This window comes from Pavona decussata, unplaced genomic scaffold, assembly GCF_977016875.1.
Source record: "Pavona decussata unplaced genomic scaffold, jaPavDecu1.1 SCAFFOLD_96, whole genome shotgun sequence".
Taxonomy (NCBI): Eukaryota; Metazoa; Cnidaria; class Anthozoa; order Scleractinia; family Agariciidae; genus Pavona; species Pavona decussata.
The window spans coordinates 720,519-747,500 of NW_028145513.1; the positions used below are offsets into that span (position 1 = coordinate 720,519).

At 38.0% G+C, this 26,982-nt stretch overlaps 4 protein-coding genes and 2 long non-coding RNA genes across 12 annotated transcripts in view; 3 read left to right on the plus strand and 3 right to left on the minus strand.

The window, feature by feature from the left end:
* The window catches only part of LOC146472806 (microfibril-associated glycoprotein 4-like), a 66,723-nt gene extending 51,426 nt beyond the window's left edge, over nucleotides 1-15,297 (minus strand). The window contains exon 1 of the mRNA XM_085119033.1: nucleotides 15,191-15,297. Coding sequence (XP_084975159.1) covers nucleotides 15,191-15,218 — 28 coding nt within the window. The 5' untranslated portion in view covers nucleotides 15,219-15,297. The remainder of the gene's footprint in view (nucleotides 1-15,190) is intronic.
* Nucleotides 1-26,982, plus strand: part of LOC146472802 (protein LTO1 homolog) — a 188,647-nt gene that overhangs the window by 81,843 nt on the left and 79,822 nt on the right. For 2 of the 3 annotated variants that reach the window (XM_085119055.1, XM_085119053.1), the window contains exon 6: nucleotides 12,071-12,163. The gene's annotated coding sequence lies outside the window, so the exon portion shown is untranslated. Of the gene's footprint in view, nucleotides 1-12,070; nucleotides 13,172-26,982 lie in introns of those variants that run through there. The other variant, XM_085119052.1, reaches the window with a different exon arrangement.
* LOC146472807 (uncharacterized) overlaps nucleotides 1-26,982 on the plus strand; it is a 151,299-nt gene that overhangs the window by 44,495 nt on the left and 79,822 nt on the right. Inside the window, exons 1-2 of one of the 3 annotated variants that reach the window (XR_014866497.1) lie at nucleotides 8,454-8,538; nucleotides 9,476-9,590. The exons of 1 other annotated variant lie outside the window; for it this stretch is intronic. This is a non-coding gene — a long non-coding RNA (uncharacterized LOC146472807). Of the gene's footprint in view, nucleotides 1-8,453; nucleotides 8,539-9,475; nucleotides 9,591-9,844; nucleotides 9,870-26,982 lie in introns of those variants that run through there. One more of the 3 variants, XR_014866499.1, reaches the window with a different exon arrangement.
* LOC146472813 (uncharacterized) lies at nucleotides 67-3,649 on the plus strand. Its single transcript, XR_014866518.1, has 4 exons — nucleotides 67-124; nucleotides 194-299; nucleotides 2,695-2,757; nucleotides 3,368-3,649. It is a non-coding gene; the product is annotated as an uncharacterized LOC146472813 (long non-coding RNA).
* LOC146472814 (ryncolin-4-like) lies at nucleotides 13,842-15,908 on the minus strand. Of its 2 annotated transcripts, XM_085119040.1 has the most exons (4): nucleotides 15,886-15,908; nucleotides 15,041-15,190; nucleotides 14,534-14,914; nucleotides 13,842-14,245 (listed from the first exon to the last, which is right to left on the minus strand). In XM_085119040.1, the coding sequence occupies exons 2-4, from the start codon at nucleotides 15,090-15,092 to the stop codon at nucleotides 13,983-13,985; spliced, it is 696 nt and encodes a 231-aa protein (XP_084975166.1). In that variant the 5' UTR covers nucleotides 15,093-15,190; nucleotides 15,886-15,908; the 3' UTR covers nucleotides 13,842-13,982. The 2 variants fall into 2 exon arrangements, with proteins under 2 accessions (XP_084975166.1, XP_084975165.1); XM_085119039.1 differs by lacking the exon at nucleotides 15,886-15,908 and having other exon boundaries at nucleotides 15,041-15,353.
* LOC146472815 (microfibril-associated glycoprotein 4-like) overlaps nucleotides 21,947-26,982 on the minus strand; it is a 35,938-nt gene continuing 30,902 nt past the window's right edge. For both annotated transcript variants that reach the window (XM_085119007.1, XM_085119005.1), the window contains exons 2-3: nucleotides 22,586-22,969; nucleotides 21,947-22,300 (exon numbers count right to left, since the gene is read on the minus strand). In XM_085119007.1, the coding sequence (XP_084975133.1) occupies nucleotides 22,035-22,300; nucleotides 22,586-22,969 (650 nt within the window). In that variant the 3' untranslated portion in view covers nucleotides 21,947-22,034. The remainder of the gene's footprint in view (nucleotides 22,301-22,585; nucleotides 22,970-26,982) is intronic.

Genomic DNA, 26,982 nt, shown 5'->3' on the forward strand with positions numbered 1-26,982 from the left:
GGGGAGGAGGGGGGGGGGATATTAACTGTGTCGCCGCGCATTGCTTCGTGGGTAACCAAATCCAAGATGGCGTACGGAGACGGATTGATGACGCTTTTGATGCAGTAGTTTTTCTCGAGGAAAGGTGCCTTAATATTGTTCCGATTCCGTAAAATTGGAATCCCAGTGAAAAGATATTTCTTCCGTTTTAAAGATTTTACGACGAAGGATTTAAGGAAGGCTACAAGGATTGGAAAGTCAAAGGTTTTCAGGAGGGTCGACAATTGGGTTTGTTTAAAGGCTGTAAAGTTGGTCGTGAGGTTTGTATCCATGCATTGTTGGTTATCAACTTCCTTGTGCTTGGATAGGATGATTAAATATAAAATAGAACTCTTTAAGTAATTGTTGACATGTAGGGGTGGCTATGTGAAATATTTACTAAAATCTTTGTTCACGAATGCGTGTGTTCCTCCGGTACGGGTTGGTGACGGTTACTAGTGGGTTACCAGCTAGCCGTTTACGTACAGTGCACGCAGCACTACACTTTCCTCTACACTTGAGGTCAGTTTACTACTAACACAAGCATATTTGTTATAGACTGAAACAGATTGGTTAATTTTTCATCATAATTATAATCGTTAATTAAGCTTATATATTTCGTGTTCTAAAAGGCCTTTTCGAACGCGACATGAATTGGAATAAATGTGATGGAGTAAGACGCAGATTAATACCTAGCTTTTGATTACCTCATAAGCATTAGCATGATGAAAACTTACCTAGGCTATTGAAAACTTCCACCATTGAAATGAACTGCCTTTGTCCATAAACAAGATGCCTATACTGGCATTTACGTGTGATGCTGTGCATGATTTATTTCTGTTGTACGCTTCACAGATTTTTTAAGCTATTCTCCCTTCCCACCGTTTTAACTGACGAGTACTTGTCAGAAGTCATTCTTTCAATTTACTGCTTCAAAAGGGTTAATTTTCTTTTTGAAAATGGCGCATTTGAATCTAAAACATTACAACAATATGGCCACCTCACTAAAGAAGCCTTTTCAGTTCCACTGAGAGATCACTGGGACATGACGAGCACAATAGTAATTAACTCCCGTCCAATCCCGCCTGAAATACACTTATTAACAGTTCTCCTTTTAAAAGTGGAAAATTCCATTTAAAATTGGAAGTTGAGAACTCTGCCTTATTTTGCGGAACATATCACTTCTCATCAAATCAGAAAACAAATCTTTTAATTTTACTTGTTTGTGCAGGACTATCCCGCATGCAAACCAGTACTAGCACGGGACATCATAGGAGAATTTGTTCTTTGATATTAGGGTTAAAGGATTATTAATTGTGCTTGTTTGTGCGAGACTATCCCGCATGCAAACCAATCATGAGTTCACAAAGAAACCTGATATTTTACAAGGTCAGGATATCCCACATATCAGCCAATGGGAGGAACTATCGTTGTATGCATCACTCCACACCAATAAGCACGTTACGGATATCAAGATAAATGAAAAAACGTTTGGCGCCAATTTTGTCGACTACGAAACCTGAACTCTTCGCTTCCATGTTTAGTAATGTGCTGGTTGCAGTCTACTTTTCTTTAACTTCAGATGAAATTTCTTTGTTTAATAATCATAAATAATAATAAAATGATGAAAATTGACGAAAGAAAATAAATGGTGAGAAAACCTGAAAGAAACCATGAGGCTTATAAAGTCAGGCTTCCTCACTTTTAAAAAATAGCTATCTTATATTAGAATTACAATATGGACTTATGATAATTAACTTTGACCGCGCACACGTACACACACACACGCACACACGTATTAAGTAAGTTAGTTGAGAAATACAGCCTTACAGAAGTTAATACCTAGAGAGAAGAAAATCTTTAAGCTTCTCAGGCATATTAAGGCATGGCCAAAAGCCTAATTTGCATAAAAAATAGAAAACAATCAAAACATTTCGTACATGAAACAAAAAAACTATCAAACTTGGTAGTTAAATAAAACTTGAAGACCTTAAGTGATTTTTGCTTCAAAGTGATAAGCAGTTTGGTCACGTGACCTGTAAATGATCGTTGATTGTTAAAGATCTTCTAAGCCAAATGGGGTATATAAAATGAAATAGAATTAAATCTCCTTTGGTGTCATACGTTTACATGTCAAGGGCTAGAAATGAATTAGCCTTGTTTGCGTGTCCACATTAAATAGCCGTCCTGCAATTAAGGGAAATAGGTCACGTGACATTAGAAATGGCTTAATAACTTCTAATAGGAATGACAGGTACCACCATACAAGGCTAATTAATAATGCACTTCCATAGTGTAATAGTATGACACCCGAAAAGGTTTGATTATAGTTTGTTTTATATACCCCGTTTTACTTTAAAGATTTTAGACGTTAATCGTCATTTAATGGTCACGTGACCAAAATGTTCCACACTTTGAAGCAAGAATCAGTTAAGGTCATCAAGTTTTATAAGACTGCCAAGTTTGACGTTTCTTTGTTCAATCCACGAAATGTTATGATTGTTTTCTGATTTTATGCAAATAAGGCTTTTGGCCATGCCTTAATATGCCTGAGTTTCTTTTAAAAGAAGCGGAGGAGGGAGAACTAGTTATGTCAGAATTTAGCGAGTTATGCGTGCGAAAATATGAACAAATAGAAGAAGAACACTTCGAACAGCTCTTCTTAAACTATTGCAGGACGAAGATAACTTGGGAGCAGAGCCTGCCCTACCTTCAGAGCAAATGGGGACAGAATCAATGGTAACTGATGTTCTAGTAGTGTTCACATTTTTCGAATGTAAAATTGATCCTTTTCAAGGTTGAACCTAGGCAATTTTACACGTGAGTATTTAAGAGGTACTATGCGCAAAAACAATAGAAAGATATGATAACTGTTCAAAAACATCTATTTCGTTCAGTTGCAGAGTCAGGAAAAAAAGGACGGGGGCTCGTTCAAAGCGGAAAACGAGAAAACGTCTGAAAAGTTTTTTCTCTTTATTTAGTACTCACAATGTTACAGCAAGACCATTTGAAGCTGTAAATGTTCCGCGCATCATTATTCACTGGAAGATAACTAACTTAAAACTATACTGCAGAAAAGAAAAAAGAAAAACACTATATCATTAATAAAGTGATCTTATCGTTTTGGAAGGTATATAGTGCCTTGCTTTACACAAAATTCCGGTTGTTTTCGATCCTTTACTCCTACTGCGATATTGCAAATACTCAAGGTTACATTTGCTCACGCTTAAACAGTTAATGATTTGCTTAGTTGAAGCCCGAGACTGAGTTAAAAACAATAAAAACGTGTTATCTCTTAATTCATAACCGCTGTTTTCTTTTCTTTCTTTGTTGGTTTCAATGTTCTCAGGAGTGGGTCGCTATTAGTTATGGAAGAGATCTGAAGTATTTTGGTCGCTTGGTGAGAGAGGATGAAACCACAGTGCTGTTGCAATTTCTAGAGCGACGGGCTGATGGCTTTTATGAGTTGAAGCAAAGGAAAGAAGAGAATGTAGAAAAACATCTTGTATTTATGCGGAATGTAAACTGGAAAGGGGTTGGTCGATTTGAGATTCCCCAAGAAAAAGAAGTAAGGAAAAGGCATGAGGAATTTTGGAAGAATATACGTTTGGCAGAAAAGGTAAAAGAATAATAATTTTGCTTTGATCTCTTAGTTCCTACAATTATAATTATTATTATTATTATTATTATTATTATTATTATTATTATTATTATTACTATTACTATTACTATTATTATTATTCTAAAGTTGATAAGTATTACTATGCAAGATTTCAAGTGATATGCCTCAGTTGTGTCTTATCAGCTCAGTTCGTTGCTCAATTCTGAATAAAACAGATGATCTAAAGGAACCCAGATAGTAAAATAGAAAACTTCACAAAGTAATGGATACATCAGTGGTCATTTACCCTCAGCAACATAACATCTTTGACATATCCTTTAATCCTTTAACCCTAATATCAAAGAACAAATTCTCCTATGATGTCCCGTGCTAGTACTGGTTTGCATGCAGGATACTCCCGCACAAACAAGCACAATTGAAAGATTTGTTTTCTGATTGGATGAGAAATTATATGTTCCGCAAAATAAGGCAGAGTTCTCAACTTCCAATTTTAAATGGAATTTTCCACTTTTAAAAGGAGAACTGTTTCTAAGATATTGCATTCTGATTGGACCGTTTTTGTTAAAGACAAGGACAATAGCAGACAAAAATATCCCCTTTAGGAGAAAACTGAATTTGATACACGTAAAACGAGTTAATAATTGAAAGATGCAGATTTCAGGCTACCATGAAGAAAAAAAAAACAATGAAGATATCAAGCCCATTTTAAGACACGTGCTTCCCTCCGGGCATCACGCGTAAAAATATCCAGGATTTTCCCCCCAGTGTACACTGTAGGAATTAGAATGTACTGGCAGTCGGCATAACATATACCTTGCATAGGTGCATAGGTGCCTTAGCTGCAGTTTGGAATAGAACTTCAAAACTCTCAGCGTATTTGGTATGGCATGCGGTTTCCAAATCGCTCAGCGTACTGGCACACAATCCTAGTCTTTGGTGTAAAGTGGTGTAAAACGCAGGTAATGCCTAGCTTTTGATTATCTCAAAAGTGTTGGCATGATAAAAAATTACCTAGGCTATTGAAAACTTCCACCATTCAAACAAACTGTTTTTGTCCATAAAAAATATCCAGGATTTTTTTCCCAGTGTACTCTGTAGGAATATTAGAATCTACTGACGGTCTGCATAACATTTACCTTGCGTAGGTGCATAGGGGTGTATCAGCGGCCTCTTGGTATAAAACTTCAAAACTCTCAGTGTATCTTTGGCGTGGGACATGTACGGAATGCACCCTGGCCAATAGGCCAGAGGCTTCCAACTGTTTACCAATTGGTTATTAATGAACATCCAATGATTTGGCTTAACATTCTCCACGACTTTCCAACACAGTCCAATTTCAACAAACACTGAAAAATTAGCCTGCGTAGCAGTCGTTTCCGTTTCCTTCAAGCCAAGCGGGGTAAGCGCGCGAGGGCATTGGGATAAAAAGGAGCAAAAAAGTAGGAGCGGGGGGGGGAGGGGCGGGGAAGGAAAGGAAACGCCTGCCGCTGAGCCCAGACATTTTACCGAACGCCCCCAAATGGCTTTGCTCCCTTGGGGCCTACACTGTCACGTCAAATGTCACATGAAAACCAATCAGCGAAAACAGAATCGCGGCGGGCAACTTGTTCACTTCAAGTTGCAGCCAGTCGACTCCCGATAACTCGAACCTTCAAGGGAAATTGAAGAAGGTTCGAGTTATCGGGAGTTCGAGTTATCGAGGGTGAAATTGTGAAGAAAATTACCTGAAAGGAAAGGAAAATTGGTTCGAGTTAGCGCGAGGTTCGAGTTATCGGTAGTCGACTGTATTTTAGAAGATTTTCTCGCACTTTACGTCGCTCAAACAAAGCGTAGATAAAATTACCCAAGACAAATTTTACTAATGTTTTAGTATATCAACTCATTTGCTGGAATTACAGAAAGAATGAGCTTGTCCCATATGGCTAAATACTTCCTCGCGTTTCCAGGATAAAATTAATTGTATTTCGCGTAGCGTGAAATAAAACAAGCTTTCAGATTGTCGTGTCTTTGAGACAGCCGACAGACAGAACAAATTTTCTTAAATTTTTAAAAATTCCGGCGGGTTATTTGAAAAACGAACGACACCATGTTTGTTGAGACGATAATACCTACCAACAAACCAAAGCGCAATGAAAGCTATGTCGAACTATATTTTGAGCGTGACCGGGAATTCTTGATTTTGCTTGAGGTTAATGGACATTCGCTCCGGTTTCAACTGAATTAACGTATCTCCCTGCGAAAGTAGTTCAGTCGTTTCCAAGGCAAAGCCAACTCGAAATCGAAAGGACACTCGAGAGTCTTTTCCGCCTTGGCAAGTACAGTATTTTCATCTTTGATAAACGGTTAACCGGATGTCGTTTTAGTCTATGAGTTTGATTGACAGACGATTGACCAATGGTAATACATCATTTCCTCCCGTTCGCTGACGAACGGCGTTCGGTAAAATGTCTGGGCTCAGCGGCAGGCGTTTCCTTTCCTTCCCAGCCCCTCCCCCCCGCTCCTACTTTTTTGCTCCTTTTTGCCCAATGCCCTCGCGTGCGCGCTTGCCCCGCTTGGCTTGAAGGAATAGGAAACGACTGCTACGCAGGCTACTGAAAAATGCACTGCACTGTTGGCCAACAGTCAGTGATTTTTGGTAGTCTGTTGGTTGATGACCAGTAGCTGGTTGGTAGCAGGAGAATTGTTCTTCACAATCACCAAATAATTACATCTTTACTAGCTAAATTATATATGAAACATTGAAGCAAGACAACTTTGTAGTAAAACTGTTATAGCAATGAAAATGAGTCGAAATAAATATGGGTTAATTTGCCCACATACATGTATGAACTCCCCCACAAGAAACTTTCTCATGCTATCTCAGTTAACTTGCAAGCCCACACAACATGTAATTTACTCAGAAAAGATAAATTCCTTTAGTTTGCCATTAATTATTGTAATTATATTATTATACCTACCTGCCAGTGTTCCCCAGCCCAAATGCTTCAGATTTTTGTCTTTGTCTGACTAGCACCCAGATTTCTGAAGATGTGCTATTTCCGACAATTTCAAAACTAAACACACAACTTGAAACATCATTTATGGGAATATTTTTGTTTGAAATTGAATCAAGTTTGCTTGCTGGTTTGTTATGAAATTACAGTCAAACCCCTTTTGAGCAGCCATTCTTAGAGGTCGAAATGGCAAGTGATTACTTTTAAGTGGTCACTTAAGGTTACCGTATACCTTTAGAGGTGTCTCGCGTCCAAGCGATGTAGCGGGTCTGGTTTAAACTGTAGATAGCTCAGCCCCTTCATCAAATTAAAGCTTATAGAGCTGGGCCCAGTTGTTCAAAGCCCAGTTAAGCTAATCGGACTGGGTTAACATAAGCTTTGATTCAAGTTTAATGACTAATCAATAAAGATTCTTCCAAAAGATTTTTGTTCTTTGGTTTTGACTAAGACTTTTCTTTACCTTTAGCTTAAAATTAGCTCTTGAAAACATTTAAAATAAGCAAGATAAAAACCTCCGTTAATTTTTAATCGGGGATTAGCGTTAATCAGCTTTCGAACAACCGGGCCGTGGCTATCAAACTATACCAAGAATTTTGGAATAAAATGAATTGTTGAATTTTTAGCGCTGTTTTCTCAAATAAATTTTTTTCACTTAAAGGGGACACTTTAAAGAGCTAAAACTCATAGGGAATTTGTTCGTTTGCCTTCCAGTTTGGACAGTAGCTAGTTTAACATATGACCAACAAAATTTGTCTGCGAATTTTTTCTTTCGAAATATTTTTTCTCTGAGAGCGATTTTTGTACGACCACTCCGCAATTTTTTTAATCCTATTTCGAAAATGTTCTGTAACTTTTCACTTCAATTGAATATGGGAAAACGCAGACACTTTTTTTTAGCGCTTTGGGTCCGGAAACTGAGTAGCAAATTAAATTAGCAAAAAGCAAAATTCGCTTTGACTTGTAGCTTTGAAAAGGTGATTCGGACGCTCGCATTTGGAGGTTGGCAAAATTCAACAATTCATTTTATTTCAAAACTCTTGGTATAGTTTGATAGCCAACTCTAGAAGCTTTAATTTGATATAGAGATTAAGGTATCTACAGTTTCAACTGGACGAGCTCCATCACTTGGACTCAAGACGCCTCTAAAGGTATACGGTAACCTTAAAGAAGAGTTGGCCACCCAATAGCGGCTCATCAGAAATTAGTCTAAGGCGATATAGAAACAGCTGTTTGTTTGGATTAAACACAAAATAAATGGTTAGAGGCTTGTGATAACTGCTGCATGTGATACCTGATTACCCACCAATTCCTACGTTCACTGGTAATATTGTCACAGAAATTTGCAGCCTTCTTATATTTTCAATATTGTGTTGTGAGTGTTACAGTTTTACAACAGTGATTTGCATGGATGAGATAAATTGTGGGTCTGTAATAAGTTGTGATAAGCTATTCAAATATGTTTCAATGATGTCCACAACAAGTTATAGAAGTGCTAATTGCCTTCAATACAAGTCTGAGTCAATTTCAGTGAGAGTACCGTACACTGAATGCTGCTGTGAAGTCTTAAAAATGACACGTCACACCATAACATCTATAAGAAAGGCACCTCCCCATGCATCGCAGACACTTGGCTCCATCCTATGGTGAATTTGTATTTCACAGGTTCAACTATAATTGATTAGTTTCCTGATAATTGATTTGATCAATTTTAAACTATAATAAAATTATTACCACTAACAGGCTTGTCCAGTAATGAATGCATCTTCTAGTCTCAAATTGCTGGGTCATGTGCTAGTACATAATTATAACTTTACTGAGTTCTTTATTTTTTCAAGTTGGATTCTATCTTGGGTTTGTCTCAATGTGGCTTGAAATTTTGCTGGAAAGCCCTAATGCAAAACCAAGGTAAAAATTAATTTTTTGTGACATTTTTCTTGTTATTGGAGTAATTGCAGAATACCCCACCACTCTAAGGCTAAAATGAGCCTGAAAAAGCTGGATTTATGTGGGTTTTGCAACATCCTATCCTCGACTTTGTTATATAGAGATGTGTTAAATTGAGGTTCCACTGTATAATTTATTGTAAATGCCAGTAAGTACAATTTTATCCTTGGTTCAATTTTTGTTTTTCTTTGTTCAATAAATTATTATACTCATTATCATACAATACCATATGCAAAAACATTAAGGAAATTGAATAAAGGTTCAAATTGGCAGAACTTGGAAACCTCTTTTCTAGAAAAAGTGAACTCCAGATGTTTTCTCCTATTTCTGGCCACCATTTTGGTGCCCTTCAGAGGGACACCAACATGGCATCTCCACACTGAGCTCTATAAATTTTTTGTGGAACATTTTTTCAAATAACTCAAGTAAGAAGTACTGCACAGACCTGAGACTTGGACAGATTCCTTATTTATTTATGATTATCATCTATAATATGTCAATTTCTTGACCTCATTCATTGAATGGTTTCGATTATATTTTAAAATGGCAGTACCATAATATCCAAAAGCAAAGGAAAATAGAAATTGAACAAAGGATAAAAACTGCTGAACTTACCGGTAGAATACTTTTTTTTGTCTTTGTAATATGCCTATCACTGACTGTTAAAATACACCTTTCTCATTTAATTATCAGGCTTAAAACATAACATTTGCACTTAATTATACATATCATCGACATTTATATCCATGCAGTGAGCAAGATGTTTGTTACATGAACCTAGTTTAATGGTGTACTATAGTTTGACTCAGAACTTGACATCAATTGGTGACATAGATTGGTGACTACAGATAAAAATATTGAGCACTGTGGATTTCATCCCATGAAATTTGTTTTTCAGGTGTATTAAATTATTGGAAACTTTGAAGAAGATGATTATGGCACTACCTCTCAATGATCCCACAAATGAAGAGCTGTTTGCTAATCTTTAAAAAGTGCGGGCAAAGTTTAAACAGGTAGAATACTTTACATTGTATCAATATTCCTCTTTGTAAGAAATTAAGAGCTGAATAAAACTGGTGCAATATTGTAGCATTAATTTGTATGCTCTGTGTGTTGATGAAGTGAAGTACCATATACTTAGTGTACATGTACATGTAAGCATTACATTACATTCATATGGTTTGGATTTTGTTGTTTATATATAATTATATTAAGTTTGTTCACTTCTGGGAGCTGGTGCAGAGTACCATAGTTGTGAAATGACTGGACTGTCCTTCTGAAAATGAAAACGGGTCTTTACTGGAAAGACTGGTAATGAGGGTTTGACTATGCAGAATATTACAATCCACTTTGCTTAAAAAGGTGAATACAGACACAGACCACATGTAGTTGTAAAATGTTTATAGCATTTATATCAGAGATCATCATCTTTATATTTATCATCATCATCATTCATCTTCATGTAGCCAATGACACATAAGCTGCAAACAAAAGAAGTCTGCTCTGCTAGTATACCTGCCAACTTTTCCTTACTCAAAGGCATGAGATTTTTCTCCTGGGTGAGCTAGTATTTTGGAAGACAATGCAACCATTTCAAAAGATTTCCAAAGACTTCTGAAGACACCTGAAGATTCCAAAGACGTTCCGAATAATGTTGAAGTTCTCAACAATAAATGATTATGACCCGTATGGTCCTTCAAAAATCAGAGGTTTTGGGGAAAGTATTGTCATCATGATTTACTCATTTTACATTTTAGTTCTTACTTTGGGTTAAGTTTACATTTTTCAGAAAAGTGTGTCAGTTAAAGCTCACAATTTTTAACCAGGCGTGAAAAATTGGTCTATAAGCATGAGCTGGCATTAGAGTTGGCAGGTATATGCCAGCTAAATTTTCCAATTCTTCTTTTGCTGCCAATCAGTGCCACGCAGCACAGTCTACCTCTCGATGTACTGTGTAAATTATTACTCGAGCCGTAAGGCGGCACGAGTGAAGGTTTCGGTTGCATTATCAAATTCTTTTTTTATTTTTTTGGTCGCGATGGGCCGAGAGATAAGACTTCGGGCGACGAGTTATTGTTCTCGGTCTCGTTTTTTGTACTCGGCTGGCACGAGCTAAGTTTTCGTCACGTTATAAAATTCTTTAAATTCTCGGTCGCGTTCTTTGTACTCGGGCCGTGAGGAGTGTATACAATATGCGAGCGAGCGAGGCATGCGAGGCATGCAAGGCATGAACAACCCCAACATAAACTGCTAACCGTTAAGCTAACCGGGGAGCTACTTAAGATAACCTGAGTGCTTTTTAGGCTAACTGGAGTGCTCTTTGGGCTAACCGGAGTGTTTTTTAGGCTAACCTGAGTGCCTCACACCTCTCCCTCGCATGCCTCGCTCGCTCGCAGATTGTACATCCCCGCCGTGAGGCGCCGAGTCTGAAGTTCACCACATGACGTGTCACATACAGGATGGCAGATGCAAGACACAAATGACTAAAAATAAGACTTATTCCTCTAGAATTTATCAACTTTAACAGAAACGGCATTCGCTTACCTAGAGAGGCATTTTCTATTTCCAAGGCAAAGACTCTTAAACTTTATGCGATGAACAGACGCGAAGAAACTTAATCTGTTTATATGTCTATTTTTATAGTGTCGTTTGTGCATCTTTTAACTTTCTAAGTTTTTCAACCATTCACATTTCACCTTTTCATTACTAGCACTTTAAAAATTTGAAAGGTTTTTATCGTTTTTTATTTACTTAGCTTTTTTTTTAGTTCCTCAAGGTCAGTTTTGGCAAATCAGTCTATGACCCCGCAGGCCAAGATAAATAAATATGTCTCACGTTTACTATAGAAAAAACAATCATGTAGAAACGGTTTCTTTCTTCAAATGAAAGGTGAATAACAAATGCTTTCCCCTGAATTTCATTTAAAAATATAAACAGCGAGACACTGAAAAACGTACAAGGATAACGTACGCGTGATGCGTAACGTTACTCTAGATTATACCGGAAATTACGATCCGTCATTGACCCGGCGTCACATACATCAGTTAGGACCGTACAAATGCTTTCTGTCTCTAAACGAAAGGTGAAAATGTAAGGATTAAAGCCCCGGAATTATAAAAAGCATTCGTATGACAAATGTTGTTTTCCCCTGTATTTCATTCTGACTGCAAGAAATGCAATTCTATCTGGTGGTTACTTATTTCCTCTCTTATCTCTGTATCTATCTATTTGGGGGAGTTAGCGATGCTGGAGGTTATCAGACCTTATCACTGCTAAAGGATTGTAGGCTTACGCACCACGGAGTCAAATATGGCCCGAGTATTAGCTGAAAACAGCTTGTTAACACTATAATTGCACTTTGTGCATTCATTTCCATATACCAGCTACCAGCTTGGTATTTCAAGCACTTGACAAAACAAAATTAGCTTTACTCGATCCCCTCTTTCAGCACACCCTTAATTAAATTAAACGATTTTCTACATTTGTGTTGTAGGATCCCTGTGTTGATGAGCAGGAATGCGTCAGCTTCATTCTTGTCAGCAAAGTGGCAGAGAACATATAAACTGGGACAGGACACTTCAAATAAGTCATGATCAGTTTGTTCTCTTTAGGAGAAACACATGAATAGCAGATGGATGAATTCTGACCAAGCCGCTTTAAAGCAGCTTCAAAAACAACTTGAAAGATTTCATGACATGTCATATTTTAATGTCAGTCAGACAAGTAAAATTCCTAAACTTGAAAACTTCTGTTGTAAGACTTTGAAATTTTTAATAGAAAAAACTAAGATTTCTTTTTTTCTGGGTAATTGCTTGTGTCGCTGACTGAATAACACTGATCATTCTCAAAAAATGTATCCATTTCCACCTTTCGTCATTTTATTTTGTGGTGAAGCTGCCACTTCAACAAGGTACCAAACTCATAGAAAGGGTACTAAGCATCTACTGTAGAGATTTGATTTACCACCCAGGGTGTGCATTTCATTTGGGGTCTCAGTGGAGAGTAGTTATTAGTTGGCACTGACACTTAACAGGCTACTAAATTGAATTATTAAATGCTATTTGAATCACTTGCATGGTCATGTCCCCTGTATATTGTGTTGATAGGCAAACTTGTGGGGTATACCCAAAGGTTCTGAAACTTTTGTACTGAAAAATGCTTTGCCATTTGATTTGGCTCTCACTGCCCATAGCTACCCTTAGAAATCATGCTTGCCCCAAAACACTGACATGGTTATCAAAGGGTTTTCCCTGTCACTGCATGCAAGCTTAATTATAATTTCCAGTTAATATTATTGAATCTGTTTTTCATTCCTTCCTGTGGAGGAAGGTACATGCAGAGAATGGCTGAAAATTGATCCATCCATGCTGTAAAATGTTGTTGAATTTTGACAGGATGTTGTTGTTCCTCACAAAAAGTTTCAAAATTTCGACAGATAATGGAAATCCCTTCTGCAGATAGTTTTCAAAATATCATTGTTGTCCCTACTGAAATAATTTTAAAGGTTTTGTCATTTACCTAAAAAAAGGCTTTCTTTAATGAGTGTGATACTTAGTGTAGTCTTACATGTACTACTAATAAACTTTTGATGTCATATTCTGGATGAAATAAGTTGGGAGGTGTTGGTTTGTGAGGAAAAAATTGACGCAGGAAGGACAGCCATCAACAAAATGATCTTTGAATTACATTCGATCCATGATTTGGTCAAATAATTAACACGAAAACAGTGTGTCATTACGTAGTCCACATCTGTGAAAGAATCTTTTTTTTTCTCGTAAAGAAAAATGGACGGTAGGAAAGATGAGTACGTACGAGTTGCATAAAACTTAACATCAGACATAACTAGTAAAGACGGATTCTGCCCGAAGGCGTATTCGGTAATAAACTGGTTTCACGCTTTGACAAATTATGTAATCCTGGAAAGCAAACATCTTCTTTATCATTGTAAAGTAAATGACAAACCTTTGTCTACGCGGAGATTTGATTTGTCAACGATCAAAAGGACTGGCCTATAAAATCGAATATTATATTGCGAGGGGAAGAGACAAACTCTCCTTCACTACAATAGGTGGGGTCGTTTACTCCAACTTGTCACCTTGAATAGCTGTTGTCCATACTTAATTTGCTGTTTGTAGTCTTTTTTTTTTTTTTCTTTTATGGGGTTTTCTTGTAAATTTTGTATTAGTGTTTCTTTTAATTATAAACCTGTTAAAAAAGTTAAAAGAAAAAGACAGATAAAAACGAAAGAAGACTAAACAGAGAAGTTAAGTTTTCAGATGCCCAGTTTTATTCACCAAAAATACCCATTACAATAACGAAACAGAAATGATTCCCGCTCTGTTTAGTGATTATATACTGAAGAGCTCTTTGGAACCAGAGCTGGTTATAAAAATGCAAAGACAAGTTTAAAACTTCTCTGGTCTGATCTTCATCTCAGCTCTCTTCGCGGAGTAGTGATGTCCTTTCCAGCGATTCCAGTTGACACCGTCAGAATCTGATGAGTGGTATCCATGATGATATAAGCCGTTCAGATTGGAAGAGTGACACATACCGTACCACCAGGCTCCTTTGTTTCGCAAGGCACAGTTATACGACCAGCTGTCATTATCCCGATCTTTGGTTGTAAATGCGCGGCCACGATGATAAGAAAGGGAATCTCCAGCAGTTCCTAAAAGAAAATTTACATTTTACATTCAGTTCAGTCCAAGAAGATAAACAACCATAGAAACCCATATTGATTATCGTGAATGCTGAGATCCTGAAAAGTGTTTTAGCGTGGCTCTCAAACGGCTCAAATTTTTATTGATCACTGATCTGAAGACACAGGCTACTTCTGCATAGTGCTGTTTTGTTTTAACCTCATTCGTACAGTCGCTTCTCCTCCTTTCTCGAAGGAGGAGGTGAAGGGACCCTCGGGACGAGGAGGCGGACGCGTTTACTTTAAAAGAGTGCTCACCCGAGTAAGTTCCAAGACTCAGCTGATACTTTGATCTCTCGCCTGTAACAGCAAAGTGATCGTACTCAGCATAGGCAGTCTTTCCTTTTGTGTCTTCCAGATCCACACGAAGTCTGTTTCGTGCGCTTTTAGTCAGCCGGTTTATCTTGTCCAGTCCCAGCCAAAACTCGCCATTCAGGTTACCAAAGCCCAGTTTGTAGTCGTTCCAACCGCGGTAGAAGTTAACCGAGCCGTCCAGTCTCTTCTGGAACACTGTCCATCCCCCACCGGCTGTTGTTTGGTCACAGAACACATCAAACGAGCCTGAACCATCAGGATCGATTGTATAAACACCACTGATCTTTCTGCCGGATTTGTACAGCTCAGCACAGTTCTTGTAGACTGAAAAAAAAGGAAGACAAACATCGAATTTGATCTGAATTATCTCTTGAATTGTTCTCTGAAAATCATCAGCAGCATTGAACTTCCTGTTCACAAGTGAAATGGCAAATAAATACAATTTCTCACCTTGATTACTACTTTCCAATTTTTTCTGAATGTCTGTGAGCTGCATTTTCATGCCTTTCACAAGGTTGAACACAGTGTTGCAATCACATTTAGCGCCGTTTGTAGCTGGGCTGAAGGTCGATACAATCAAAACCAACAACGAAAAACAACCTGAGATAGCAAAAAACATCGTGAGCATGTGAGCGAGTGTCTTAATGAGGCCACTGTTGCTGCTGACACAGTGTTTTACCCACACCGATCAAGCGGGAATGACGTAGGCTTACATTAATTTTTCACGAGACTTTTCGCGTTAGGAGAGTTTTGCACTTTGTACCTTGAATTTAATTGACTAAATTTCCACGTAAGGCGGACTGAAATGAAATTGGCTCGATAACTATTATTCTTTAGCATGATGCTTTTCTCTGTGGTTTTTAAAAGAATCACTCCCCACTTTTCGACGTCAAATAAAGTTTTACCTAATTATACCTTATGGCTGGTGGAATGGGTAGAAAAGACGAAGATGAAAAAGAAAAATGAACGAGAATATTAGCGCGCATAGACTAACTGACTCTAATTAATACAGAGCAAGGTTAACCGGAAGAGCCTTATCACGGAGTGATTTCATCCCCTGATATCCGGTCCCTTTCTTCATCTAAGGGTTGAAGTTTATTAAAATTGCTTGTAAGGATAATCTCTTTGCAAGGGACCGAACCGAGAGTTCGCTATCGAGCGAAAGATTTTTTTATCCCTAGCGCAAACAAAAACACAAGTTATTAATTCACCTACTTTATATTGATATCAAATTGTCAATGTTTTAAAAATCAGGCGTTATTTTCATTAAACGAAAACTACACAAAACGAACGACCGTCTTTATCTTTCGGTTTTTGTGCTGAGTATCCACGACAGGCGACTAAAAGCACATGCTGACGAATCTTCCCAACACATAAAAACGGTCCATTTTGTCACTACTATACACATCCCTTAAAAAAACCATAGCAAGAATTTTTCTCCATTAGTTTAAGTTAAAAAGGTAAGGATGACTTCGAAACTCGTTTTCAAAGTTCGTCTGCTGCAGGTTCATTCGTTTCTTTTTCGCGTTTTAAAATGTTTACTTTCAGTTTACCGAGACTGCATGTATTCTGGCAAAATTTGCATTTGAGAATTCGGCGAAATCAGTTACCCAACAGCAGGGAAAAAATGTTTTGAAGCCACTGATTCGAAGGCAAATTTCAACGAACATGTTCACTTCATTATGTTGTACCGATTGTTTTTTCTAATGTTATCTAGAAGTTTCAAAAGCTCAGTTTACGCTCATTCTGTTTATACACGAATTAAAACTCACAACGAAATTTAATTACTTATTAATCGGGCTACAATTTTTGCCGGTAACATATCATAAATAAACAGTTGGGCCGTCTAACTGACGTCTTTGGCTGTGCAAGATAAAACAATATTTTAAAACTGAAATAATAGCAGGAGCCCACCTGATCATATTGTGAAATAAAGCCGAAAAACTGGAAATAATGATATAAAAAAGAAATGAAAGTCAATGATCCCACTTCATGGTTGAATGTCCATTTCAAATCCTTTATATTACTAGATCTGAAAGTACATTCTACATCCTTTAACTATCCTTATAGTGACCTGTATTGTGGAGACTTAAGGGATAAAATGTCAAATGACAAAAGAAAATTGATTCCTTTTTCGGTCGGTCAAATGTCGACGTTGTTTGTTGTAACTATATTCTCAGACCTCAAGCATTTTTACAGTGAAATTGAAACATCACTGTTGACTAGATTCAGCTCGATTCATACTGATTAATTCACTCAAGGCTTCCGTTACATATCATAAAGTGCAAAAAGTGAATAACTGTCATTTAAGTTAACTGACAAAACTCTGATTCTAAGTAACTGATAACAAATAGTAAAACGGAGAGTTTAGTATTGACATCAAGTTTCTAGTGTTTTGTGCTGTTGATAAATTTAAGTCAGTTAAAATTGCTTTTGCTTCTCAGCATCGCTTCAATGAATCCGTCGCTTCACTATATTTACATTTAGCCGCATTCAGCCGTAAAGGGATCCTGTCAATTAATTGCTTTGTTTTCATGCTTTGAGCTAATTGCTGAACAATAATACTACAAAAAGTGACTCGCCTAGCCGGGTCACCCTTTTGCGATGGTAGGGTCACCCTCCTACTGTCCTAGCCGGGCCAACTTTTCTCCATATAGACACTTTGGCTCACCTAGCCGGGTCAACTCCGTCAAGGTGAGAAAATCAGAGCATGCGTGAGCGCTGTTGGCTTGGGCAAAGGGGTCAATTTTTTTCTCATATAAACGCTCGCTGAAGTTGACTCGGCTGGGAGGGTGACCCTCTTTCCCGGGACAACTAAGCTTTTCTCCATATAAACGGGGCCTTAGGTTTATGCAATATTAAAACAAAGGGTTCACTCTAGGCACTTCAAGTGCACTTGCCACTTATCGGCAGCATCCAAGTGGAGAGGATGAAAAGAATAAACTGCACTTGCATTTGTAAAAGGTTGGCATGCTGTCGGCGAAGAAGTAATTCTTTGAGGAATCCACAACGTATCACCACCGTAAAGACGAGAAGATGGCGTTGCACTGTCAACTGTCAGCGGATTTGTTCGCAATCCTGCATTGATGTTATTTCAGCGAAAGGAAAATCTTGTTATTGGTGTCTTCATAGTGGAGCGTATGCTACGTTTTCGAGTTATAAAAGTTTAAGAAATACTTACATCAATTTGTAGTCGACGGAGTCGTCCTCATCCTGCTAGGAATTTATATAGTTCTAAAGAACGCCATGTTTGGGCTACGTATTGTGCAAAAAACCCACGAGCGCTTGCCGCCAAAACTCCGCCATCAGGGTCGCCATGGCCATCAGAATATTCATGGGTGAGGAATGAAAAATTGACAATCAAGTAATTGGTTTGCCATGTTCTGATTGGATAAGTGCGTAAGGAAGGTTTGGACCTCACTTGAGACCTCACTTCGGCTCTTCGAAGTTTTGGCGTTTCGTAGGCACAGTAAGTGTGATCAGCCAAGTGAAACGAGACCAGTTCACACTCAAAAAAGTACCCTTCAATTGCACTTGAGGTGCCTAGTGTGAACTCACCTATTCGCTCTCAGAAATGAGTTTATTTGATGAGTTATCGCCATGTCTGATGGTAACAGAAGGTACATAGACAAATTAAAGCGGAACATAACATAGAAAAACGATAAACATAAAATGCATCAGGCATAATCGGCAATTAAAGATGAATTTCTTGGTAGGGAAGCACAGTATGAAGCAGTATCGACCCAAAACGTTACTTGCGTGCGAGTTCTCAGTATCGCCCGCGAGTGGTGGGTGTAAAAGCCGCCCGGATCCTTATAGACTCAATTATAGATTCATGAAGAGACGAGTTATCTACAACAGCACACGGCTTATTCCAAAAAACGATGGCACATTTTACAACAAAGTATCCCGTGTATAAAGGGTTGTATCTGCTTCATATAATCCGAAATGATCTAAACACTCCATGTAAACACACTCAGGATATAACATCTCCTATTCATTTTAGGGATAGCCGTTTCATCCTTATATTGGAAAACATGTTCCCATCTTAATAGTCATTTGTTATCAAGTGTCCTTACTGTGCCTATTGTCTTCCCGTAATCCTAGTTCTCTAACTGTTCTAAAAGTACTCTCTGCATGCAATTGTTCATGTGATAATACGTTAAAGAAGGTTTTTTCCGAATTGTCCTTATGACCAAGCTTGGTTCTGATAGGTCTGTACATCATGTCAGTCTTGATAAGGTGAAACGCCGGTTGCTGGGTGTGGTGTATTTCTGTACGTTATCAACATGTCCTGGATAGGCCATGTTCCTCTCAGGTCCTGATTTCTCTTGCAGATGGGCAATTTGCTCTGTTTTCTTGACAACTTACATAAATATTTCTCTACAAACTTGCATATTCGCTCTGGGATGTCCAGGTGTAACTCGATGATGTTGAAATCCTTCGTCCTCCGCCAAGTCCGAATATGCTTTTGAGCTAAACGGAGGTCCATTGTCTAACAATACTCGTCTCCGGATGCCATGGCGAGCAAACATCTTCTGCTTTTCTTTAGTCTGTTTGAATCCTGTTGAGGATACAAGTTCTACCTCTGGATAACGGGTTTTCTGGTCAATAAGTACTAGGTTATAATGTCCAACTGATCGGGATAGGGTCCACCAAAATCAACTGAGACTTGTTCCCATGGTCCTTCGGCAATAATGGATGGTTTGATAGGTGGTTCCTGTGGTCTACGGTTGCAACTTGATAATCAAAACAGTGTCCTATTGTTTGGTCAATTATAATGTTCATACCAGGAAACCAATACTTTGCACGAAGCCATTTGTTTTGTCTTTGTCGTCCCCAGGTGTCCCAACTGGTGAGCTGTCGTAATAACTTTTTGCTGCAAGCTTGTTGGTGGGACAATCCTTTCCATACGGAATCTAAGACCTTGTGCCTGACAGAGCTCTTCTTTCAGAGGATAGAATGGTGCCAAGTCAACATCCCTTCTGGCAGCTTTCCCACTCTTCTAATGGTCTGGCTCAATTTGTGCAAAGTTCCATCTTGCCGTGTTTCTTCGTTAATCCTATCCAGTACAACTGCATGTTCGGGCAGAATAGTTGTTTTCAAAACTTTCTCAGTGTCATTGTTTCCCATGAAAGATAGTGGGTATCTGAACAAGAAATCTAGAGGATAAGCCTCATCCTTTCCGAGCTCATATTTCATTTCAAAGTCTACATTCTGCATGTCCATAACCCACTTTCCGATTCGTGGTGGAAGCTTTGCCGTATGTTTGTTAAACAATGGTAAAACTGGTTTGTGCGCCGTAAAAATATATGGTGAATCGTGGTGCCCCAAGGAGGTACATACTAAATCGATCTTTGGCCCATTTTACGCATAGTGGTGGGTGTAAAAGCCGCCCGGATCCTTACAGACTCAGGAGGAGACGAGTTATCTACAACAGCACACGGCTTATTCCAAAAAACTATGGCACATTGTACAACAAAGTATCCCGTGCATAAAAGGCTGGTATCTGCTTCATATAATCACTCTAAGCACTTCAAGTGCACTTGCCACTTATCGACAGCATCCAAGCGGAGAGGTTAAATGGAATTAACTGCACTTGCATTTGCAAAAGGTTGGCATGCTGTCGACGAAGAAGAAAACAGACCATGTTAGCAACGTCCGCCCTTATGACATAACTAATTATACGCAGTAACGATGCCAATGCAATTCAATGAAATCAGTATGAATGGTTTTCAAGGAGACTCGAAAGGGGTTCTTGATTGTTGCATGCATACCACATTCAACCTTTGGAAGAAAGTTACGCAGTAGAATTTTCTGTAGATGAGAAAATGACTTTTATGAAATAACACAGGATCTCCTGGATAACTTTTTGTAATATTACCAAAGCAATTAAATAATTTAGAGAGCTTTCCCACCAAGCAATAAAAACGGTAGGTCAGTGACTTAGTTTTTGAGATAATTTGCAAAAACTGAAATTTAAAGGTCCTTTCTCAAGGCTGACTGTTGCCATGCTTACCACTATGACGTCAGAGCTAGCATAAAAGTATTGCTCAACAACTTAGTATACGAAGCTGTTTATAGTTTGTCTACATGATCAAAAACAATTTTTTTCTAATCTTTCATCATTTCACAAACACTACAACAATGAAAAACCCTGATGATACCGAGTAAGCACCTCAACAGCCGCTTGCTGACCTTGCAATCTTATTCAGAGCTCACTAGAACGTGCTCCAAGAACTGCTTGATTATTATGCTGACTTTGCAGCTCTTGTAGTTTATTGTTTTAAGGAATTTTCAATTTAGGTTATTTTCATTGCTGCATACTAGTTGGTGGTTTGATCCTCAGGGGAGTGACGGGCACTGACGGTTTTTACCACCAGCGAGTTGCCCATTTGGGTTTTAATTTCTCCTGTTGTATAAAGTTGTTAAGAACGCGAGAGAGAGTACTAAAGGAAAGATTTCACACGGCAAAGACAGCCAACAACGAAATGATGTCTCAATTAGTTTTGATCCATGGTTTGGTCAAATAATTAACACGAAAACAGTGTGTTAGTATGTAATCTACAACCTGTGAAAGAATGTTTTTTGTTTTTCTAGAAAAGAAGCATTAAAGAATAAACAAGTTTCAAACTATAATTTTTGAAAAAATGAAATGGTTATGGAAAAACAGATGGTAGGAAAGGATGAGAGTGGAAAGTTCGTGTACGAGTTGCATAAAACAACTGCTAAAGTGAGATCTTCAGCTCGAAGGTATATTTCACAGTAACAAACTGCTCTGGACCAGGCCACTTGAAATAAAGAATGTTCTTTTCGGAAAAATATGATATTCAATTATTTCACACTTTGACAAATTATGTAATTCTGGAATGCAAACATCTTCTTTATCTTTGTAAATTAAATGAAAAGTTTTTGTCATGTCTGCGGGATTTCTTGTGCAAACGATCAAAAACATTGGCTTATGAAATCGAACCTTATATTGCTACGTAGGGGAAAAGACAAACTCTCCTTTCACTACAGTAAGTGGATCCTTTACTTCAACTCATATCACCTTGAATAGCTGTCTATCCTTACTTATTTCGTGTACTTAAGTTGTTGTTTCTATTTCCTTGTCTTTACTTTGAAGTGTTTTTCTCAGTTGAAAATGTATTTAGTATATTGTATTTGTATTTGTATTAGTGTTTTTGTAACTATAAATCTGTAATTCAAAAAAGGGGGGGGGGGGGGGGGGAAGCGATAAAATACACCCAAAAAAACTGGGGAAGAGATAAAAACGAAAGAAGACTCGGAACAGAGAAGTTAAGTTTTCAGATACTCAGCTTTATTCACCCAAAAAATACCCATTACAACAATGAAACAGAAATGATTTCCGCTCTGTTTTGTGATAATATGCTGAAGAGCTCCTTGGAACCAGAGGTGGTTATGAAGATGTAAAGAAAGAAGCTTAAAACTTCTCTGGTCTGATCTTCATCTCAGCTCTCTTCGCAGAGTAGTGATATCCTTTCCAATGATACCAGTTGACACCGTCAGCGTATGATGAGTGCTTGCCATGATGATACAAGCCGTTTAGATTGGAAGGGTGACAGGCAGTGAACCACCAGGCTCCTTTGTGGGACACGGCACAGTTACCGCTCGACCAGCTGTCATTGTCCCGATCTTTGGTTGAAAATGCGTAGCCACGATGACCAGAAAGGGAATCTCCAGCAGTTCCTAAAATAAAATTTTACATTTTACATTGAGTTCCAAGAAGATAAACAACCACAGAAACCCATATTGATTATCGTGAATGCTGATATCCTGAAAAGTGTTTTAGCGTGGCTCTCAAACGGTTCAAATTTTTATTGACTACTGATCTGAAGACATCGGCCACTTCTGGATAGCGCTGTGTTGTTTTGACCGCATTCGCAAAGTCGCTTCTCCTCCTTTCTCGAAGGAGGAGACGAAGGGTCCCCCTTGGGACGACAAGGGACGCGTTTGCTTTAAAAGAGTGCTTACCCGAGTAAGTTCCAATACTCAACTGATACTTAGATCTCTCGCTTGTAACAGCAAAGTGATCATATTCGGCATAGACAGTCTTCCCTTTTGTGTCTTCCAGATCCACACGAAGTCTGTTTCGTGCGCTTCTAGTCAGCCGGTTTATCTTGTCCAGTCCCAGCCAAAACTCGCCATTCAGGTTACCAAAGCCTAGTTTGTAGTCGTTCCAACCGCGGTAGAAATTAACCGAGCCGTCCAGTCTCTTCTGGAACACTGTCCACCCCCCACCGGCTGTTGTTTGGTCACAGAACACATCAAACGGGCCTGAACCATCAGGATCGATTGTATAAACACCACTGATCTTCCTTCCGGATTTGTACAGCTCGGCACAGTTCTTCTTGTGATCTGAAAACCATAAGGAAAGCAAAACAAATTATTAGTTAACACGAGATGGTAACAATCAAAGTTGATCAACCGTGAATTGTAAATAATATAGCTTCCTAAACTTGCATATAAAAACAATTACAAGATGAAGTTAACTCATCAGTGAAAACGTATAATAAGAAAGCTACATCTCTTCACTGAGAAGCGCTCGATACTCGTTTTAATGAAAAATAAAAAAAACTTTTTGTAACCGATTCTTTTGACAGGCCATTGCATTTTTATCCCGGATTTTTTAAGTCAATTTATTTAGAAATACAAATTAAAGCGATTCAACGTTTCGATTTATAAATAGGTTACATTATCATCAAGGAATAAAGTCAATTGAAGTTGTGAAGTTCAAAATGAATAATATCATAAAAACAAGCGGCATTCCTGTGCGCGGAAAGCTCCAGAAAAAAAAATCGTTGAGTTTGTTTTTTTCTCTTCAAAATCTCTGTAGTTAGTTGTCAAAACCTCAAGAAATTTTGTAACATTTTAAAATCGCTTTTATTCGGACATCAACGACCGTTTCAGTCACCTTTACCGGTTTTGTTCCCTGTGAGTGCCTCTAGTTTTTTCTGGAGATCCGAAAGTTGTAGTTTCATTTCTTGCAAGAGTTTCTTCACCTCTTTGTTGGGCCCCGCGCTGAAAGTGTTGTAAATGAGATTTTGACATTTACTGTTAGTCTGGGAAGCGGACCCATTGCTACTGTTGCCTGATTTAGCTGGGCTGACGGTCCATAAAATTAGCACCAACAGCGAAAAACAAACTTGGATGGCGGACGAAAACATCGTGAGCGCTCGGAGGATAGATTCACAACTGTTTCTAAACACTGCTCATCCTACTAATAAAAGAATAGTCAGAAGTTCTTGTTTACTTTTTCCCTTACAAGACTTTTCTCGTCTTAAAGGAAGCCTCTACCGTTAGAACAGAGGAAAACATTTGCAATTTGTACCTTGAACCTAACTAAATATTTCAATGACACGGGAATATTTGACAGCGTTCCAGACAAAATAGCATAAGCCGCTGTGGATGAACTATTTCACTTGAAGTTTTAGTTCGATTAATTAGCCGACTTAACGATTTTCCTTAGAAGCGCTCACCACTTGTACCGCAAATCTCTGAGACTTCATTATAAAGCTTTAAAATAGAAAACTCTAGTGCACTCAAGACAGGCGAATTGTAGAATTACGTATCATGTTTGGTAACATTTCAGTAGAAATGTAAATCACTTCTGAAAGCAATAAAATAAACAAAAGGATCTGCCTGTTTTTGCTCACTGAGCAGATGATCTCTCTTCAAGAAACGTTCGGTCAATTACAAATTAGATGCCATCAGAACATTGTCAAAATGAGCGGAATCGAATATAAATTCGTCGAATAGATAAAGACAACCAAATCCATTGAGGTTATTTCTTATTTTTGTTTGGCAATCGCTCTAAACTGCCGTGGATCTGCCGAGTGTCTGTTAGTTAAGACCTTCCTCTTTCTCGACTTATCTAGGAAAGCGAGAACGAAGCGAATCTGCTTGCTGCGTATCCGCGGCGTTTAAGTCTGTTACGCATTTTTCGTGTCTTGCTGAGTACGTTTTGACGATAAATACAAGTACATGACTTCTCAACAACATCCAAAACTGTACTGGCGGTATTTAATTTTATCTTAACCGCAGTCAAAAGCAAAAAAATAAGAAAAGTTTAGTAAAAGATAAAGTATTTTTAATTTGAGGGCTCAAAGCTGTGAGTCTGCGCCGAGTTGACTAAATCATTTTATAATTAAAAATGATTCAATAAAGTCACATACTCACAAAAAAAAAAACCTAACAGCTTTGAGCTCTCCGGCGGCAAAGTAAAAACCTTACCTTCAACGGATTTTTCGTATTTTTTTCTTTTTAAGACTAGCCGAGTAATATGTTACCACATTTGGAAGAAAGGGTTGATCAGCAATTGGTCGGAATTAGGCCTAATTAGCTCCGCAATTTGCTTGATAATTTATTTAAAATTTGTTCAGTTAATACGGGACAGATCATTGTTTTCTCGAAGGGAGGAGGGAATAAGAAACTTCCCTCTGGCAATTTTGTAAGTTTGTTTTCTTCCCACAAACATTTTTTTAAGCAATGTGATCTTCTTGCGGCTTAAAAAACTATTGTTCTATCAAAACGATTAAATTGACCGTTTTTGACGCAATTCGTCCCTGTTCCTCGCTCTGGCATTTTACTCAGCTACTGGCTCACATTTATAAGGGCATATGATAGACAATATTCAACTGGCTTTTTTTCACAATACCGAAGTCTTGATCCTCTTTGACGATAAAGTTCCTTTTTACAATGCACAAACAAAAACCACAGGGTTATTGTTTACATGAGAACTGAATGAGATTTCTTGTTTAATTTGTGTTAGATAATCTTTAAAGTAACGCAAGATCATTCTACTGCAACAATAGTGTTTCGGTAAACATGTAACGGCTGTCAAGGCCTGCTCGAATCATTTTGTTTAACATTTTTAGTGATTGCCAGTGATTGACTTCTAAAAGAAGCCGTGTCTTTCAGTTGAATAGCAATGATGAATGTAGCTGAGTTTGAAGAATTTGTTGAATTGAGTTTTGACAGAAATTTATCACGTAAGGATAAAATTTTGACATTTAATTGTCACGATCAATTATTAAATTAAGCGGCATTTCTACTTCTCGGAAATTCCTCATTGACTTAGAAACGTTGGATCGAGGGGAGCAACCGAGATCAAAGCTGAATAGATACTAGAATTTAAAACACTGTACCGAGGCGGGATTGATAGGAAACTTACGTGTAACTGGCAAGTGAATAATCAGGTTAAAATAATTTTGTTCACACGCGCGGGGCGATTTCCTTTCCGCCTATATATATTGGTCTATATTATAACATACAGACGCCAAAGCATCTGTCTCGTTGGGAAAAAATCAGCCGTTATATCTTACCGGTTATGGTTATGAAGGACTTCCTCGGTGGGAACTCTTAAGTCCACCGCGTTAAAATGCTTTGCTCCTGGCGTCGCTTTATCCGTCAGTTTTTGTGCTATCCATCACAGGCCAACCAATAACACATGGTGACGGATCTTCCCAAGATAAAAAAAGCATTTTACCACTGTTATACGTACCCCTTTAAAACCTTTTCTCTTAAAAATTTCTTTCCATCAGTTTAAGTTAAAAGGCCAAAGGCAAGGATGCCTTCGAAACTCGTTTTCCAAGTTCGTCTGCTTTAGATCCATTCGTTTCTTTTTCGCGTTGCAAAATGTTTACTTTGTTGTTTACTGAGGCCGCATGTGTTAAATCCAATAAAGGACATTCAACCATGAAATGGGACCATTGACTTTCATTTCTTTTTTATATCATTATTTCCAGTTTTTCGGCTTTATTTCACAGTATGATCAGGTGGGCTCCTAGTATGATTTTTAAAATATTATTTTATCTTGCACAGCTAACAACGTCAGTTAGACTGCCCAAATGTTTATTTAATATGTTACACAAATATTGAAGAATGAACTGATTTCGTTGTGAATTTTAATATACGTGTAAAATGAGAGTACACAATTATTGAAACTTTTAGTTTACTAAGAAGAAAACAATCATGAGAAATGAAGCGAACTTGTTTGTTGAAATTTTCCTTCAAGCTAGTGGATCCAAAGAATTGTTTTCCGGATGGGTAACTTTTTTCAAATGCAAATTTTGCTATAAAAGTATATTCTACATCCTTTAAGTATCCTAAAGTGACCTTAAGTGTGGAGATTTTAGAGATAAATGTCAAAAGACAAAAGAAAAGTGATATTTTCGATCGGTCTGATGTCAACGTTTTTTGTTCCTCTTCTTTGTCTGTAAACTGTCGTTATTTTTCAGCAGTCCGGGGAAGTGTCATCAAAATTGAACTTTTGTCACTTTTGAGTAATAATTTACAAGCGATCATACGTGATTATGTTGGGTGGTCGCTTACCGGAAACAGAAAACAAAAGAACATGTGTAATTTCTGGC